Here is a 20,288-nt window from a genome sequence, read left to right as displayed (position 1 = left end):
AGACACGTTTTATAAATCATGCTAATAATAATATTTATAAGGTATGGACAATTGGTCCTAACATTTACATATCATATAATTTGAATCTATTATTGATTGTATAAAAAAAAATTGAAAATGAAAATTGGAAAAGAAGTAATGGACAATTTTTTTTTTTTGGACATGGATTGAACTATATAGTATACGCAAACCGCCTATATATATATATATATATCCCTCTCTCTCTCTCTCTCCATATGCATACACGCATATAAAGTACATAGCACGTTCACACAAACCATCTCAAACATTCTTTTCTCTGCTTTTTAAAACAAGTTGCTAGAAAAGAGTTGATTTTTCAGTTCTGAGGTTGCACTTCTTCAGCCTCCACTTTCCCTTCATCCATGGATAATACTCCGGAGTGGCCACAGGTACAGATCTATCTAGCTCCTTGATTAATTGTTCTTGATCTCCATCAAAGTTTAACTACAATTTCTCTTTTTCTCATCATATACATATATATTCAAGAAATCTATACTACTTTTCCTTTTTTGTTGGCTACTTTAACAAAAGATGATGGTGTTCATAGTTGGTGCAAGACATGCATCACTTCTCCTTTTTCAATATGTTGCACTTTATTTTTTTTCTTCCTGCTTAATTATGTGATAAAAGGGTTGGGAAAAGATCAAGATGTATTATTATTTGTTCTTTTTCTTGCTTTCTTCTATGATTTTTGAAAAAGTGTAAAGTAGCTGGCTCTAGCTGACTCCTGTTTTGTTTGTCTGTTTGTTATGATCTTCTTTTAGTTAGCAATTTGTTTTGATCAGTCAAATGTTTTTTTTTTCTTCATATATTTTGTTGTTTTTGGGTTTTTTATTTTTATTTTTATTTTTTATTAGGAGATAGTGGTAAAATCAATGGAAGAGATAGTCCCAAATACATCATTAGAGAGGAGGGCTGCTAAGGCTAGAAATGAACAAGCCTTGAACTGTCCAAGGTGCAATTCAACCAACACCAAGTTCTGTTACTACAATAACTACAGTCTCTCACAGCCAAGACACTTCTGCAAGGCTTGTAAAAGGTATTGGACTGCAGGTGGTTCACTTAGAAACATCCCTGTTGGTGGGTGTTCAAGGAAGAACAAGAGATCATCATCATCGACATCATCATCAAGATCATCTTCATCATCAAAGAATAAGCTTCCTGATCTGGTACAAGTACTACCCCCACAAATCAGTTGTTTACAATCTTCTTCTTCTGCTGATCATCAAAATCCTAAGATCCATGAAACCCAAGATCTCAACTTATCTTTCCAACCCACTCATGATTTCAAAACTCTTTCTGAACTTATACAAGTGCCCAACTTTGACACCAACAAGAACTACGTGATGCCTCCTTCTCATCATCATCAACCTTCAGCTATGGAGCTTTTGACTGGGATCAGTAGTACTTCAAGGGGATTGCAATTGAATCCTTACATGCCGATGCCGATTACGGATCCAAACATGATTTACTCATCATCTGGATTTTCTCTTCAGGAATTCAAACCAACCCTAAATTTTTCTCTGGATGGACTTGGAAATGGTACTGGTTATGGGGGTACCCTCCAAGGGGTGCAAGAGAGTACTAGTGGGAGGCATTTGTTTCCATTTAAAGATCATTTGAAACAGGTCTCTACCACAAGCACTACTAATACTGGTGGTGGTGAGCATAATAGAGATCAGCAAAGAGAGAATTCAAATGGGTATTGGAATGGAATGTTAGGTGGTGGATCATGGATATAAAGAAGATGATATGAACAACATGCATGAGTACTCATTTTTCATGGCTAGTGAGTGTCACTTGGTAGGTGACTTGTTTGGATTTGATTTTCAATATTACTAACATGCAGATAGAAGGGTACATGGCTTCTTTATCTCATTTGCCTTTTTACTTGGAATCATATTTTCTTTGTTGTAGTGATTTTGAAGCTTATTTTAGGTTTTGCTTCAGTAAATTAAGGTGACTTGGGATAGTTTGTAATGATAGAAGAAATGGTATACTAAGCAAAAAAAATTTGAGGCCCAGATTTTTGAAGGGCATCTACATGCAGGCCAGAGGGCTTAATTTCCACCATTATTCCCTTACATATATGTATCATACTCTCTCTTCTATCACATCTGGAAAAGCAGAAGGTTAACCCACTATTATATATATGTCATTGATTGCGTGGGTACAGAAAATAATGTATAATGTACAAGATTGTAAGGATATATTATTGTTACTTTCTTTCAGTTCAGCAAACATATATGTATGGTATTATTGTTAATTTTCTTAAAATCAAATAGTGGCATGCAATGGTAGCTTTGGAATGAATTTCATTTCTCTCACACACACACATAGTAGTTTGTAGCAAAAAGGTCTAATTTTCAGGTGTAATTTACTTAGTCAAGATATAGAGGCCATTGCATGAAGCAAGCAAGTAGTTAGGAGGGTGGGAAAAAAGGGATGTCAGGTTTGAATCAATTATTTCTTTCACATGGCATAGTGAGTGTTGTGTAACAAAGTGGTCCTCAAAGTACAACACAAAAGTAATGTTAATTAGAACCACTGTGCCTGCCTCTACCAAAAGGCTTACTAACTCATTTCTCTATCCAAACAGGGCTTTTAAGACTCACTCAATGCTCTTCTTTCTCATGCCAATGCCATGTTACCTTTTCTTTCTTTTTGTTTATTTTTTTTTTTTTAATTTTTTTTTTTTTTTTTTTAAAAATGTATATTTGAAAGATTGTGAAGAGTCAGACGTATCCTCCACTGTATGGTCTTGTGTGGGACCCAAAAACATTCCCCTTGGTCAGTGTGCTAAGGAATAGAATAATAACGCCCACTTACTCAATCCATCTAGATCTACAACTCCCTTTCTTTCTATTTATATATTTATTTCTTTTATCTTTGCTGTAAGCCACTTAGTGTGCTTAATCACATCACCGGCAATGAAGGGTTTCCATTCTTTTCTTTTATATATATTATACACACGTACACACTAGTATTTATATTCCTTCAAGATTCATTTTGGTCCAATTTGAGAAAATTTTAAATACTTTGTAAGATAAATTGTAAACAAAAACTCGGAGTTTTGCAAAAAAACTCTAGGAATTATAAGAAATTTTTCTAAACTATGATTTTGTTATAATTTATCCGTCACTGAAAAAAAAAAAAAAAAAAAGAAAAAAAAAGACAATTTTGCCCTTATTATAAAATGAGGTAGGTTCAAATAATGCCAGTTGCTGACATTGCGAAGAAAATCTCACCTTTTATTATTATTATTATTATTTTTCGAAATTTTCTTTTTAAAAAGGAACGTAGCTTTGGGGGGAAATCACGATACACAGAACAAACCACCAGCAATCAATCGCCACCACCTCCCCCACTTCCACCACAAGCACCATCAACGTCCCTCACATTGAATCAATGACTCTTGGAAACTCAAACAATTCATGCTGAATCAGACCACACAAACCGTCAAAACCATAAACTCACTGCCACCACCCCCTTCTACGACCACTCTACCTTCATCACCGAATGTAAAACAACACAAATTCACTGCCACCATTCCCAAACCCACTGCCACCACCCCACAACCACGCCCAAAGCAATAGAAACTCAAACAATTGATGCTAAACTCTTATTTTTGACTCTTTAAATTTCCAAGCAGCGATTACAGAGTCGCCATAGACGGCGGCGGTTGTCTTGTAAACCTCAGCTTCTCATCATATCATTTCGAATCATGATTGTAAAGAGGCTTAACGATCTTAATGTATCTCTGCTTCACATTCTCTGAGAATCGATTCTCATCAGAAGCTGATTTGTCACCGGACTCTTTAATTTTTAAATTAATGGTGATGAACTTGCTCTATGAATTGTGATTTTGTACTTCTTGTTGTTTTTGCTGTTTCAGAGTCACCGGAGCCTGGAAAAAATATTTGGGGGGCCAAATTAGTTAATATAAAATCAAATTTAAAAAATAAAATAAAATAATTGTAACTTTTTTAGTTCATTTTTAACGTTAAGAACATGAGTTTATAGATGATATGAAGAGAAAAATAGAGTAAATTAAGAACAATTGAGGTTTTTGTGTGTGTGTATAAATAAAATATGTTGCAATTCTTATTATTATTATTATGTTTTACTATATTTTGAATTTATTAAAGCAATAGGTTTATTCAAATGTGAAGGGTTATAAGTAATTTCATTCACAAACCATATCTATCAAAAAAAAAAAAAAAATCATTCACAAACCACATTCAATAATCTTAGGTAAACCATAAATAGAATTTTTTTTTAGAATTTGGAAAAGGCAAGATTTAATTTTTATATAAAAAATCATCATTAGTAACTATAATAATGGTTTATAATTTAATTTTTACTATATTTTGAATTTTTTTGAAGGAAGATGTTTATTCAAATTTGAAGGGTTATAAGTAATTTTCATTTACAAATCACATTCAATAATTATAAGGTAAACCATAAATAGATTTTTTTTTTTTTAGAATTTGGGAAAGACACACTTTAATTTTTATATAAAAATCACCATTAGTAACTATAATTTAGTACCATAAATAGGGTTTTATAAAAATTTTGAAGAACCAACTTTAGTTTTTAGAAAAATTTCCATTAATAACTATAATAAAGTACCATAAATAGATTTTGTAAAAAATTTGGGGGGGGGGGGGGGGGGGGGAGGGGATGGTGGGCATGCCTCAACCTCCCTCCGCCCCTGGCCGGAGCAGAGACATTATACTTTGATTTCTTGACTTTCAACATCATGACAAACTAAGAACAGAGAGGTGTGTTTGGGTGTTTGAGAGGAATTTTTTTTAGCATGATTCAAAGGTGTGCTTGGGTGTTTAAGAGGATTTTTTTTTTTTTTTTAATATTAGAAAGCCCTGCAGGTTGTGAAAAAAGATGATGAACATTGTCCATGAGGATGTGTTTGGGTTGACAATGAGCAGTGTCTATAAGGGTGTTGTGGAGGGAAAAATCCCCATACCAATAAATATCAGCTACGTCATTAAATAAATTGTGAACCATTTCTTCTAGGCCACAAGATCTTTAAGCCCAGCTTGACGAAGCCCTAAAGAACTATCATCAGCCCAACACCAGATCAACTCTATCCATCTTCCGTTAAATATGCAGCTATAATAAATATTATCCATGATTCAGATTAGATCAATTACGTTATCGAAAGAGCCTCACAAGGAAGAATCTATATAAAGCAAGAACCTTGTATAGAAGAAAAATCTTACATGGAATAATTTATATGAAGAAAGAATCTTATATAGAAGAAAAGTCTTGTATGGAACAGAATGACAAAGAATAGCGATGAATAATACGTGATGGAAAAACAAGATGAATCTTCCCATAATTTATCATTAAATCTTGTATAAAAAGAGGCATGAGCCGACAATGAAAGACATCAAAAAATTCTCTGAATATCTATTGCTTATAGTTTTTATTATTTTATTAAGTGTTTTGTTTTTATTCTTCAATTTATTATAATTGACGAATTTTTGCACCTACACTTTGGCGCCGTCTGTGGGAAACGTATAGAAATATACCCCCACTAGTGATTAATTACTTGTTTTATGCGACTACGTCTCGGGATGTCAACTTGAGGTGCCGCAGATAATCAACAGATGGAACTAATGCAGAAGATGCGGGAAGAGTTCCTGCAACAATTCGAGACGCTAAGACAGATGAACGAAGCCAGCACGGCTCAGATTGTATTGTTCCAACAACGAAACAATTTCCTCCAGATAGCCATAGAGCAGATCGCAGCCCAATCACCACCAGGTAACGCCACCTTGCCAAACAGGCTCAGGGAGGCCTTCCTAACCATGCTGCGCCTCTAGAGGCCGAGGCTGAAGGAATTCCTCTCCATCGCACAGTACCACCAAAAGATGAAGCCCAGGCCAATGACAATGAATAAGGACAGAAGACGAGGAACGAAGCAGGAGCCTCAGAGAACCATCCCCTTTAGTAAACGCAAAATGAATAGGTAGAATCCACACAGAGGCCTGTAGTGTTGCTAAATGGAGCCCCAAGAGCCTTCAATAAAAGAAAGCTCCTAAGGATTTGGATGCCAGCAGAGATGGCCAAAGAACACAAGGATTCTTTGATGAAGACTCCATTCATTGACGAGATAAACTATGTTGAGAGGCCAAAGAAGTTTACCATGCCAGTCTTCACGCAGTTTAATGGTACCAGGGATCCTTCCAAGCACCTCGATCACTGCTTCCAGAAAATGGCCATGGATAACCACAATGATCCATTCATGTGCAAAGTGTTCCTAACCAGTTTAACAAGAGCAGCACTAGAATGGTACAACACAGTTCAATCCCGAACTATAAAACTTGCATTGTGTTCTTAGTGCAATACTATGGCAATAAGAAACAGAAGAAAACTATCTCTATTCTATTCACCATCAGGCAAAAAAGGGGAGAACCTCTTCAGGATTTTCTATCCAGGTATAACATGAAGGTTTCAGAATTATTGGATTGTCATCCTGCAACAGCTGTGGAAGCATTCAAGATTGCTATGATTCAAGGACTAAGTTTCATACTTCCTTAGTCAAATATTCCCCTGAAGATATACAAACTCTCAATGCCAGGGCACAGACCTACGCCCGATTTGAGGAGAACGTACCTAATAGATTTTAGCATGCAACCCTCGTTACGGTGGAAAATAAACCCTGAGAGAAAGCATCGGGCTCGAAGAGTCAGAGGGGTCAACAATCCTTGATACCAACAGTCCAACCACCAGAGAAGAAGCAAAGAGTTGACAAAAATAAGGCAAGGTTCATGCCCCCCAGCCAATCAGACAACCTCTGGAACAGAGGGACAAAAGTAAGCATTGTGCCTATCATAGAGATTATGGGCATATTACTAACGATTGCAAGACCATCCGAAGACAAGTAGAATCCATGATAGCTAAATGAGACCTAGCAGAATACATTGGGCAGAAGGAACAGCCGAAGCCGAAGGAGGTCAATCCCAAGAGGGACGAGGGCAATCAAGTGAAAGTCATCCATGCGATATATGAAAAGTCCGAAGAAGATAGGAACTAGAAGAAGTTTATCACTCTAGACTTAGAGCAGTCCACAAATTGAGGAAATTATCCTCAGTCAATTCTATCTCCTTGGGCAGTATCAGAATCGGATTTGGAGATGAAGATTTGGCTACAGGTGCAACTCCCCCGATAAGTGCTTAAATGTGATGCATTTTAACACTTAAGATATGGTATTTAAGTTCATTTATCTATCTTACTTTCATGTTTTGGTACTTATTTGTGTTTTTGCCTATTTCAGGTCAATAAAGTTCAAGCAGGCTAAGAAGAGCCATTTACCTCAATTTTGGAGCAAAGGACCAAATTGAAAAGAAGTCAAGAAAATTGCACTAGAGGAACTTCGATCAATCGAAGGAAGTCCCGATCGATCGAAGATGGCTATAATCGATCGAAATGAGGCGGAGCCAGCTCAGCAAAATGGATAAGGCTATGAAGATATTTTTGAGGCCATGTCAGTTTCAATCAATTAAAGTTAAGTGTTTGATTGATCGAAAATCTTCGATCGATCGAACTGACTGCTGGCAGTGTACTGTCTAATTCCCGAAAGCGTCAGACTCTACCTAACTCTGGTAGCTGTGAATTTCCTCTAATCTATGCTGTATTTCTAACTTGCTGCCTACTCAAAGAGGCTTGTAATAGATTAATTAAACTAATTCTTGTATCATTCATAGAGTAGACATTTTACTAAATATAGAAATAGTCTCTCTATCTAGAACTAGGATTTTTTGGGAAAAAATGTAAGGATGAAGATGATGATGCCAACCTCCAAGCTAGCCCTTGAGGTTTCCATGACCACTACAATGAGTGGCTAAATCCTTCTCTTGGGGCTAGAGATAGCCCCTAGGCTTGCTTGTTAAACCTAACTTTTGTATATTTTTGGGGATTTTAGTTGCAATAAATGTTTTGACCATAAATAAATATAGATCTTGGGATTTTTACTTGATTTATATTTATTAATGCTTTCAATTGATCATTTAATTCTCCACATGTCGATGTATGCTAGAATGAATGTCTATGTATTTTTATTTTAGATTTAATGAAATTGATACATGTCTATATGTATTGATATTGTTAATCTAGTGATGGTCAAAGCATGGTGCTTAATTGATTACTCTTGTGGTTTATTTGATAGTTCATACTTATTTCTTGATGGATTGTGCCATATCCTTAGTTTAATTAGCTTAATTTTCATGTCACTAGCTTAGTTGTAGTGTAATTGCTCTAATTTCTTAGATATGTGGCCAATCCATTCTTGTTATTTGATGTCCCATACTTATGAGTGTAAAGAGTACATTTTTTGAGATTATTGTGTGTGCACTAATTATGGTTTAATTGAATGATTTTTGGTCTCATTTGATAGGTTATACTATTCACTAGATTGACTAAATAATTTATACTTATTTGCCATCCATGCTTAGTTTTTAATTAGTGACACACAAACACATTTTACAATTTGAATTTCCCCATTAATTTACAATTACTAGTGTTTGGTGAAGTAAAGTTTAGTGGTGAACTCCAAGCCCTAAGACTTTTCTCTCATATATCTTTATTTAATTTCTAGATTGTCACTTAATTGCATTGTTTTAATTAAACCATTAGTTTAATCAAATCAAACCCCTCTTTTGATCATTCGACCTAATAATCCATCATTGATTCCAAAGTACCGTTCATTTCCCTTGGGATGACCCCTACTCACTCTAGCTACATTAATAGTTAGTAGTGGTAGTGGCATTCTATAAATTCAAACTTGGCCACACTTCACACCACATTGCAATTTAGTGCACCCTACGACATACACTAAGTTTTGGCGCCGTTACCGAGGATTGGCAACGCCGTATTTTGGGATTAATTAGGAATTAGTACTCCTTTAATCTTGTCTTTATTTTATTTTACTTTGTTTACTTATTGTGTTTGTTCTTGATTGGCTAGGTACATTGAGCCAAGGGAAGTGAAGCAAAAGGATTCTAAAGCAAAGAAGTAAGCTAAGCTAAGCAAAGCAAAGCAAAAGCATAAAAAGCTAAAAATAAATAAAAGTTTTATAAAGCAAGGCAAGGCAAAATTTAAAAAAATTTTAAAGCTGCTTAAGGACTCTTTCTGAGCTTTTCTAACTCTCTCTCTTAATTAAATCGTTGGCCTGCGTGGTAGCAAGTTTTAATTTCTTAGATAAATCGTCGACCCGCGTGGAGGAAATTTATTTTTCTTGCATATTGTTGAAAGCATGTGAGTATGGGATCAATGAATGTGGAAATTTGTTGATTGACTTGTTGCGAAGGATGAGTGCTTGTTTTTGTTGTTGTGTTGCTTGAAATTTTGTGCAATCCTTTCCCCACCCTTCATCTTAGCCACTCTAATGGAAAATCTAGAGGGTAATCTTGGTTACCTCTAATGATCCTTCGTGATCATTACAATTTCCATGAGTACCATGCACCAAATTGTGTCATGCTCCATAATCTTGGGACCGATCAATATGAAATTAAGCCCGAGACTATTCAAATATGTCCACTTTTCTGTGGTCTAGATGATGAGGAACCATATAAACAATTTGATGAATTTCTTGAAATATACTCCACTGTGAAATACATGAATGTCCCAGAAGAAGTTCTTAGGTTTCTCATTTTTCCTTTCACTCTTAAAAATAAGGCAAAACATTGGTTCAACAATTTGGGGGCAAATTCACTAACTTCTTGGATACAAATGCAAAATGAATTTTTGAAAATTTTTTACCCCGTGAGCTTGACCAATTCAACGAGAACCGCTATTAGAGAATTTTCTCACAGGGAGGGAGAACTTTTGTTTGAGGCTTAGGAAAGATTGAATGACTTGCTAAGGAAATGTCCAGACCATGGCATTCCAAAATGGCAAGTGGTTCAATATTTCTATGAAAGCTTATCTGACACTCACAAGGACATAGTTGATACTTCATGTGGAGGTTCATATTTCGGGAAACATGAAGATAATGATTGGCACCTTTTTTGAAAAAATGAGTGAAAATTCATTGCATAAATCTCACACTCCTTAGGTGAGTCATGCTTCTATTGACAAAAAGGAAAAATTTGAAGGTGTGTTAAATTGAAAGTTCAATGGAGATTGTTACCGAGGTCAAAACTCTCACTAGAAGACTTGATCAATTTCTATTGAGTCAAAAACCGTCAACTCAATCAAATCCTTTTCATAATCATCATTCTTATCATTCTTGTGAGCTTTGCATGACATGTTCAAGTGTGTTGCATTCTACTTTCCATTGTCCCTATGGATATGTACTTGATGAACACTATGCACAATTCAATGCTACATTTGCTTACCCTCATTCAAATGTTTATGTTCTGGTGTGGAGTGAAAATTCAAATCCTTTTCAAGCTAAAAATTTTCTAAGTCGACATGTTCTTCTCATCAAAAAAATAAAGGTTCTCAAGGAGTTGTTTCATCTTCTTCTTATCATTAAAGAATGAATCACTATTCTCATTGTCAAGCTTATAATTCTCAAATTTTCTCTCATCATCCTCATGTACTATCTAGCAATTCCACATTTAAAGATAAGGTTTTGGTGGCTTTGGGTAGTTTGGAAGTGAACACTAAATTGTTACATTCTCATTCTCAATCGATATCAAAGCTTGAATCCCAAATTGGGATGATAGCTAATTCTTTGAATGAAAGGGAAATTGGTAAACTACCTAGTCAACCTGAAAGAAACCTAAAAGCCTAATACTTTATGGAAGCAAACCCTACATCGGAGTGCCCTTCTCAAGAGCAAGTGCAAGTAATTACTACTTTGAGAAGTGGTAGGTAAATTGATAATAGGGTTGAAAAAACCAAGTGCAGATAGTGAACCGGTGCAACCCAAAGTTAGCACCCATCTTGTTTCCAATCCTATTCCTACTTCTTTGAATGAAAATGGTCCTACTAAGAATTCACAATCTTCTTCATCATCTCCTCAAGTTGCAAAATCTTATGAGCCAAAAGCTCCATTTCCATGTGCTTTGAGAGAGACTTCACCTTTAGGGAGGCAAGAAGGAAAAATCCACGGCATGATGGAGGTGTTTAAATAATTTAATATAAATCTTCCTCTCTTGGATGCAATTAGGCAAATTCCACCTTATGTAAAAAATTTGAAAGACCTTTGCACACAAAAGAGAAAGAACAAGGGGAAAGGTCTTAAAAAAATGTTTCTCACGGAGCAAGTCAGTTCCATCATTCAATATAACACTCCACCTAAGTTCAAAGATCCCGTTGCTCCGACCGTCTCATGTGTGATTGGAAACTATGAAGTTTGAAAAGCTCTTCTTGACTTAAGAGAGAGTGTTAATTTGATTCCCTACTCCGTGTATATCCAACTAGGTTTGAATGATTTGAAGCCAACCTCAGTGGTGCTTCAATTAGTTGATAGATCCATTAAAACACTTAGGGGCATGGTTGAGGACATACTCATTTATGACGGCTCTGCTTTTTCGAGCCAGTGCGTCCTATGATGAACCAAAGATTGACCCGATAACGGATCCAAATGCGGAAGTTAAAACAAAAAAACAAGACTCTAAGAAGTCAAAGTGACCTTCCATGAGGTTGTGGAACTCAATGAGAACTGATGCGGAAGCAAAAGATCAAAAATATGACAAATAAGCCCCTAGGGGCAAAATGGTAATTTTATAAAAATATAAATTCAGGTGCCGCCAAGCACACTGCTGGAAAGATAACGAAAAAATAATTAAGATGGACTCAAGAATCACATGATTCAGAGTTCAGACGAAGGAGAAACGGCATAACGAAGAAAAATGAGCACTTAAGGATAAAGGGTAGACTGGTAATTTTTCAGGAAGATCCGGGTGCAACCGAGCACATCGTTGGAAAGACAGTGAAAAATTATTCAAGTTAAAAAAAACATTCACTCAATTTGGAGTCTGGACGAAGGAGAACGAGGGAAAACAAGAATCGACGTCACGACGTCGAGACGAGCACCCCACGAGCATCCCCACATGCTAGGGGAAGAAAAAGGCTCAGCCAGAACTGAGAGCCGAAACGAGGTCCGAAACGACTTTTTCTAGACAAACACAAAGAAGAAACCCCCCCCCCCCCCTAAAATCGAGTTTTCTACCCGACCAAAGGAAAAAAATGAAAAAAACTCACTGTTAAATTCCTAAAATGCCCCTAGATCAGAAGAGGTTAAGAGGTCCAAAAAGAACTACTATAGTAACTGTCCACATTTGAGAGCATAAACGGGCTATCAAACGAATTTTTCTAGAAAAACATGAAGAAGAAACCCCTCCCGAAATCAAATTTTCTACCCAGTATGTGAGACAAAATGAAAAAAACACACTGTAAAATGGCGAAAATGCCCCTAGATCAGTCAGGGCTTAAAAACTAAAAAAAAATGTAACTTTGCACCAAGTATGGATTTGGCCCTAAATATATTTCTAGGTTAAAATGAATGTGCATGCAAGTGTAATAAATGATTCTAAGTGCACGGGAATGGTCCGCGGCTCCCGAAAAGCCCTGACTCAAAATTCGACCCCCCCCGATGGCCAAAAATGATAAAAATGAACAAGAAATGGAAAATTTGAAAACCAAAATTAACAAATGATTTCAAATTACCGTTTGACCCTTGGCCACACTTCAAACATGATTAATGAGACCCTATGAAAGAATAAAAATGGAATTCCCACACCCGATGCAAACATGGTGAAGTAATGACTTATCATTTTTCAATATTTTCATAACATTTCATGAAATCAAGAATTACATAAGATGCAATATAAATGTCATTGGCCTTTAGCCTCATCTCACACAAATCAAATACATCATAAAAGGTGTACTTATGTACACATTACATATATGGAATCAAAGATACAAGTTTAGACATATAAGGTTACAAAATGACATTTCATGCTAACATTTGCATGAAATGGAAACTTAAAAGCTATAAGTCATCCAAAGTATGATGAGCATCACGAACCAAGTCTTCATACCTGAAACAAATTCCAGTAACTTCGGGGTGAGTAATATAAAGCTACTCGTAGGAAATGAGCATGCATTGACCTAGTATTTTATAAAATTATCATCTTAAGGTGAAACAAGTCAAAGGGGCTCATGCCACCTAACGTCTATGTCAAGATGAGACTTGGGGAGAATCCTAAACTACGCATAAATCACACCATTCATGCAATTTAATAACATGGAAGCATGTTATACAAAGCAACAAGATATAGATTCTCAAAGTCCTCAACTTGAAATCTAAAATACGAAAACAACTAAAGTGGATCATGCCACCTAACGCCTATATTCTAATGAATCTATAGGATCGTTCCTAAGCTACATTTGAACATCAAAACACAAATCACAATATTGATGCAGTTTAATCAACATTGGAACTTCCAATACAACGCATAAAGCATGATTTCTCAAAGTTAACATCTTGAAACTCAAAATGGGAAATCAATTAAGGAACAACAAGTTACGATATTATCTAGTTATCAACTTGAAATGAAAAGTGAAATAAAACAAGGTGGATACTTGGACATCACGCCAGATCAGACCGACACCATAATTACTTTAGGGTTACTAGCCCATGGGTAACCTCCCTATGTGCGCACTAGATTATAAATGGACAATCCCCCGTACTAGAACCATGTCCTAGCCGTAGTCAAACAATGACATCCCCAAGTTTCGAAACTAAACAAGTTATGCAACAACGTATATATCAACATGTATATACAAGATAATTAACTATCTACCATGCACAATAAAATTTGGAAACACATACAATACATGCACTAAGTCCACAACTATTATCGCATGACAAATGTCAATCTTCGTTGTGCAATTCGTTATACGCTATGGCAATATATTTCAACATTGAAAACATAAGTTCATGAATCTAATACAAATCCAAATCATGATTTAAATATATAACCAATGTTAACACATGATTAAATCATTAACGCTATAGAAACGAAAATTAATTAAATAAACTAATTAATTTCTTTAAGTTTCAAATCTCAATCAAATGACCCCTAATTAACACATGTTAAACAACATTGCATGGTCATTACATACATCCATTCAAAATCTTTATTAGGTCAATGGAACAACAAAGTATAATTTAATTAAATCATGATAATTAAATCTTTAACTTCTAAATCAACTTCAAATGGTCCCAAATTAATATATATGCTAGTAAACAAGTCCTAGTCATTGCAAATATCAAGTTTAAAACTCAATTAAACCAATGGAACACTTAAATCGATTTTAATTAATTGTTTTAATTAAAATCTCTAGATTTTCATACTCATCCAAATACTCTAAAATTAAAGTATTTTAAAGAGCATGCCAAGACTTAATTAAATAGCCTATCACAAGTTAATTCCATGCAAGGTACAACCATAATAATTAAACTTTCATAAAAGAAAATTATTAAATAAAAGATACAATCTTTATGCAAATAATCCCAATTTAATATATGTTAACAAATATACCAAAGCCTAATTTACTAGCATACCAAAATTTAATTCTAAGTTGAATATCATCATGAGAATTAAAACTTAAACATAGAAAATAATTAAATTAAATTATAGATTTTGAACAAAAGCATGCATACAAGTTGTATAAGCATCAATAGCATACAAGATAACAACAATAATAACCTATAACACCCCCTACCTTAATTTGAGATGAAAATCTCAAATGCCACCAAAATGAAACTGATCCGAATCCGACGAAACTTCGGGGTTTTGTCGGGGATAATACGGTGAATGATAAACGCCAAAGTGGCATACCAAAATTCTAACTTGACTTCAAACCCTAACTAAAAAATATGGCCAAAAATAGATTCTAATAAGGGAGAAAGATGCGCGTAGTCAAGACAAACATAAAGTACAAAGACACTATGACTTTTTAACAAAGGGAAGAAGCTCAAAACAAGAGAAAAAAGGTGGCAGCCCCTTGGCTGCCATGGAATCCGGCCAAGGGAGGGAGGAAGAAGGTGAAAAAGTGATGTTTCACTTTAAGGCATTCTATTTATAGTAAAACCCTGAAAGTGCCCCGAAAGGGCCCCACCAGGTCCGGAAAAGTGAAATTTGTGCAGACGCGCTCAAATGATAAAACTCTTTGAATGAAAAAGAACCAAAATGAGAAAATATGAATAATGGAAGAAACGACGTCAAAAACTGAATCCCGAGCAGACAGATATGCCCCAAACAAGTTCAGTGGCAACCGGGGCCAAAAACTTTGCAACTTGGGGAAAACGACCAGAAGGCAATTCTAAGAGTACACGACTTGGCAAAAAGTGAAAATGAATCCCGTACAAAGATCCAGGCTCAAAACGAGGTATTTTTGCAATAACTTTCCTTAATTGCATAATAATCCATCTAAATAGTGAAAACTGCACTAATGACCCAGAATGAAAATATCTTCAAAAAATATTTTCTTAAAAACCCCTATAATAAAATATCTTTAAAATATATTTACGAAAAATATCCCAAGAAAAGAAAAAGATTCTGAAAAACTATGCATCCATGCCCCAATGGACACCGGGAGCAGCCAGAGTATTTTACTGCAAAAAGTAAAGATAGGTATTTCATGAAAACCACTTAGAATGAAGATACGTGAAGTCAAAAACCAACTCCGAACACAAAAAGTGAGGTTATGCCAACAAAGTGACAAACGAGGAAAAGACAAAATAGGGAAAAGAACGAAAAGTGAATAGTGTCAAAAAAATGAAAATGTGGAAATGATGCGGTCTTCAAAGGATGTTGTCAATCCAAAGAAAAGAGTCTCAAAAATCATTCCAAAGCACCCGAGATGACACTAAATGACAAGAAACTGAACTCAGAAAGGAAAAGATTAATGGAAAAAAATATCCGTGAAAATCTAAGAAAAAGGAAACGAAGGAAAATGGCCAAGTCATTACATCATCAAAGTTAACAAGTTCTATTTCCCGGTTGATTTTGTGATTCTTGATACCAAACCGGTTGTGAACCCTACCAACCACATCCCAATCATCTTAGGAAGGCCATTTCTTGCCACTGCGAATGCAACCATTAATTGTAGATCTGGGGTTATGGACCTTTCTTTTGGTAACATGATGGTTAAGCTTAATGTTTTCAATGTAAGTCGACATCCTGTTGATGAAGACCAGTGTTGTCTCATAGATGTCTTGGATGAAGTTGTTGAGGAGTCCATTCCTTCCATGATTATGAAAAACCCAACCGAGGACAATCTTTCATCCCTTCTCTCCGAGGATCCTCTTGCATCTTGTCTCCTTGAAATGTATGGCAATTATGGCTTCGACAATGAGGGATAAATGAGTGAAGTAAGGAATTTAATGGAATCCATTTCAAGCTTGGATTTTTCACCTTGGAAAGCTCCAAAAGAATCTCTTCCTCCACTTTCTAGCACTTCACCGATTCCATCTTTAATCTCCCCACCCACTCTTAAGCTTAAAACTCTTCCTTCCAATCTTAAGTATGCCTTCTTAGGCCCAAAAGAGACTCTTTCGGTCATCGTTTCTTCAAGTCTTGAAGAGAACCAAGAGAATGATCTTTTAAATGTGCTTAAAGAAAATAAGGAAGCTGTTGGACAGTGTGTGGCTTATCTAAAGGGAATTGACCATTCCATTTGCATGCATCGCATTCGTATGGAAGAGGATGAGAAACCTTTAGGGATGCCCAAAGGAGATTGAATCCAAACATGAAAGAGGTGGTTAAGAAGGAAATTGTTAAGCTTTTAGATGCCGGTATACTTTGTCCAATCTTTGTTAACAAATAGGTGAGTCCAACTCAAGTAGTTCCCGAGAAATCGGGGATTACGGTAGTTGAAAATTTAAAAGGTGAGGCAATTTCTAAGCGTACCGCCAACTCATGGCGTGTATGCATTGACTACTGAAAATTGAATGCCGCCACTAGAAAAGATCACTTTCCTTTGCTATTTATTGATCAAATTCAAGAGAGATTGACTGGGCAACAATATTACTGCTTTCTTGATGGCTATTTGGGTTACAATCAAGTAACCCTTGACCCTTTAGACCAAGAGAAAACCACCTTTACTTGTCCTTTTGGCACATTTACCTATAGAAGGATACCATTTAGTTTGTGCAATGCCCCTGCCACATTCCAAAGGTGTATGATGTCAATTTTCTTGGACATGGTGGAAGAGTATCTAGAAGTTTTTATGGATAATTTTTTAGTCTTTGGGTCTTCATTTGATGCATGCCTTAAAAATATGTCTTTGGTGCTTAAAAGATGTCGTGAAACAAACCTCGTTCTTAGTTGGGAAAAGAGCCATTTCATGGTTCAAGAGGATATTATTTTGGGACATGTCATCTCAAATAGGGGTATTGAGGTTGATAATGCAAAAGTTGAGCTTATTTCTGAGTTGCCTCCACCTTCTACGATGAGAGAAATCCACTATTTTCTATGTCATGCCGGCTTCTATCGCCGTTTCATCAAAGACTTTAGCAAAATTGTTGGACCATTGTGTAATATTTTTGCCAAGGAGACGCCATTTGTCTTTTATCAAGCATGCCTAGATGCTTTTTATATACTCTATGGTTTATTGTCATCAGCTCCCATCATAAAACCTGCCAATTGGTCTTTACCGTTTGAAATTATGTGTAATACTTCTGACTATGCAATGGGAGCAGTTTTAGGACAAAGGATAGGAAAACTTCCATGCACCATATACTATGCAAGCAAGAGGAGCCCAATTGAATTACTCCACTACCGAAAAAGAATTACTTGCCGTAGTGTATGCTTTTGATAAATTCTAGTCCTACCTCTTAGGGTCAAAAGTCATTGTCTATTCTGATCATGCCGATTTGAGGCATCTTTTGACAAAGAAAGAAATTAAACCTCGCCTAATGCGATGGATTTTACTTCTTCAATAATTTAATTTCAAAATTAAGGATAAGAAAGGCACCGAAAATGTGGTTGTCGATCATCTTTTGAGATTGATGGTTGAATCCTCCCCAAGCCCACCAATTCATGATTCATTTCTAGATGAGCAACTCTTCTATATTTCTAATGGAAAAATGCCTTGGTTCATCGACATTGTGAACTTTCTTGCAACTGGCAAACTTTCAACTAATTGGTCAAGGCAAGAAAATAACCGTTTCTTTGCCAACATCCGTAAATACTATTGTGAGGATCCTATCTTGTTTCGATATTGCCCGGATCAAATTGTGAGAAGATGCATTCCGGAGAGTGAGGTACCAAATGTCCTCGTGTTTTGCCATACCCTTGCATGTGGTGGTCATTTTAGTGCAAAGAAGACCGCCTTGAAGGTTCTTCAAAGTGGATTATTTTGGCCCACCATCTATAGAGATGCCTATAATTTTTGCAAGGAGTGTGAGTAGTGTCAAAAGATGGGATCAATGTCAAGAAGAGACTTGATGCCCTTGACAAATATTCTTGTGGTAGAAATCTTTGATGTTTGGGTATTGATTTCATGGGTCCTTTTCCTATGTCCTATGGCTTTCAATACATTTTACTTGCCGTTGAATATGTTTCCAAGTGGGTGGAGGCTTATGCTACCAAAACAAATGACCACTCCGTGGTTGTTTAATTCATTAAATCAAATACTTTTACTCGTTTTGATATGCCAAGAGCAATGATTAGTGATGGAGGAAAACATTTTTGCAATCAATTCTTGAAGTAATTATTTCTCAAGTACTCCATTACTCATAAAGTCGCCACCCCTTATCATCTTCAAACGAGTGGGCAAGTAGAAGTTTCAAACTAGGAGGTTAAGCAAATTTTGAGAAAATAGTAAACAAAACCCGGAAAGATTGGTCACACAAATTGAATGATGCTTTATGGGATTACCGAACGGCATATAAGACTCCCATTGGCATGTCTCCTTATAGACTTGTATATGGAAAGCCTTTCCATCTTCCGATTGAACTAGAACATAAAGCTATATGGGCGGTTAAAAAGCTCAATCTTGACCTTGACAAAGCCGGAGAGAATCGTTTACTTCAATTGAATGAGTTGGAAAAGTTGAGACACAATGATTATGATAATGCCAAACTTTACAAAGAAAGAACCAAAGCTTTTCATGATAAACATATTGTGAAGAAATCTTTTAAACCCGGACAAAAAGCATGGCTCTTTAACTCTAGGCTTAAACTCTTTCCCGGGAAGTTGCGTACCAAATGGGAAGGTCCATATGAAATCATTTATGTTGCACCTCATGGGGTAGTTGAGATACAAAGCTTAAAAGATGGCAATACATTCAAAGTAAATGGGCAAAGGTTGAAGTCCTACATTGAAGGGAAAGTTTTTCAAAGACATATGGAAGCTACCCTCTTAGTGGGTCCAGTTTATGTTGATGTTTGACACTATTTGAACATCGCTTAGAGACGTTAAACCTAGTTCCAATAGAGTTTTCAAACTCTATTTCTTCATTTTCTACCTAGTCTTTCATTTTTGCAGCATCTTATTAGTGATCTTTCATTGTTTCATTGAAGTTCTCCAGCCATGTTATGAGTTTTTTAAAATCTGCGTTCCTAAAAATTTCGGAGCCTGAAGTTTTTGATCGATCGAACAGAATCTCGATCGATCGAAATTGCGTCGAAAATATTCAATCAATCGAACAGAGGTCTCAATCGATCAAAAAGGGTTTCAATCGATCGAGTTTGCGTCGGAAATTTTTGATCCCTAGCCTCATTTTTTCAGTGGTTTCGATCGATCGTGGGATGGTTCGATTGATTAAAGATTTTTCGATCGATAAAAAAAAAAAAAAAAAAAAAAAAAAAACACCCAATTTTCTTTTGTCCTTTTGTGTAGTTTTGTTAATTTCATTTTGGGCTTGCACTTTCTTCTCCCTTCCATCTCATCCCTTATATCATTCACATGCTTGATGTCCCCTCTCATTTATATCATTGATGCATATGCTTTGACTGTTGCTAGTATGACCATTTTCAGATAGGTTTTCGGAATCTATGTTTGGGGGTGCGCCTTCCAAAGCTAAGCTTTCATTGCCAGGTCCTTTTTGCTTCACCCATTTGGTATACTCTTTCCATTATATATTGTTTCTTTGCACATTGAGGACAATGCACAGATTAAGTTTAGGGGTGTGTTAGCATATTTTACATGTCGCATTTAGTTTCTATGCATGTGGTATGATTTGAGAGTTTTGAGCTATGATTTTGATCTTTTGAGGCCCATGATACTTAGAATTTAAAAATTGCTTGACTTGAGAGTCCAATACTCCTTGTATGC

General features: G+C 35.8%; 1 protein-coding gene across 1 annotated transcript; it reads left to right on the top strand.

The window, feature by feature from the left end:
• The first annotated feature begins 227 nt into the window (after nucleotides 1-227).
• LOC132285382 (dof zinc finger protein DOF1.8-like) lies at nucleotides 228-2,303 on the top strand. Its single transcript, XM_059787560.1, has 2 exons — nucleotides 228-410; nucleotides 879-2,303. The coding sequence occupies exons 1-2, from the start codon at nucleotides 384-386 to the stop codon at nucleotides 1,761-1,763; spliced, it is 912 nt and encodes a 303-aa protein (XP_059643543.1). The 5' UTR covers nucleotides 228-383; the 3' UTR covers nucleotides 1,764-2,303.
• Nucleotides 2,304-20,288: the final 17,985 nt, after the last annotated feature.

Source organism: Cornus florida, unplaced genomic scaffold (genome assembly GCF_030987335.1).
Source record: "Cornus florida cultivar Cherokee Brave unplaced genomic scaffold, ASM3098733v1 CherokeeBrave_3.0.0_Hap2_Chr11, whole genome shotgun sequence".
In the NCBI taxonomy this organism is placed as follows: domain Eukaryota; kingdom Viridiplantae; phylum Streptophyta; class Magnoliopsida; order Cornales; family Cornaceae; genus Cornus; species Cornus florida.
This window is presented reverse-complemented; position numbering and strand designations above follow the sequence as displayed.

What these genes read in the sequence shown, in the direction of transcription:
- LOC132285382 (XM_059787560.1), top strand. Translation starts at nt 384, where the DNA reads ATGGATAATACTCCGGAGTGGCCACAG. An exon ending in ATACTCCGGAGTGGCCACAG is followed by an intron (nt 411 to 878) that starts GTACAGATCTAT and finishes ATTTTTTATTAG; the next exon opens with GAGATAGTGGTAAAATCAAT.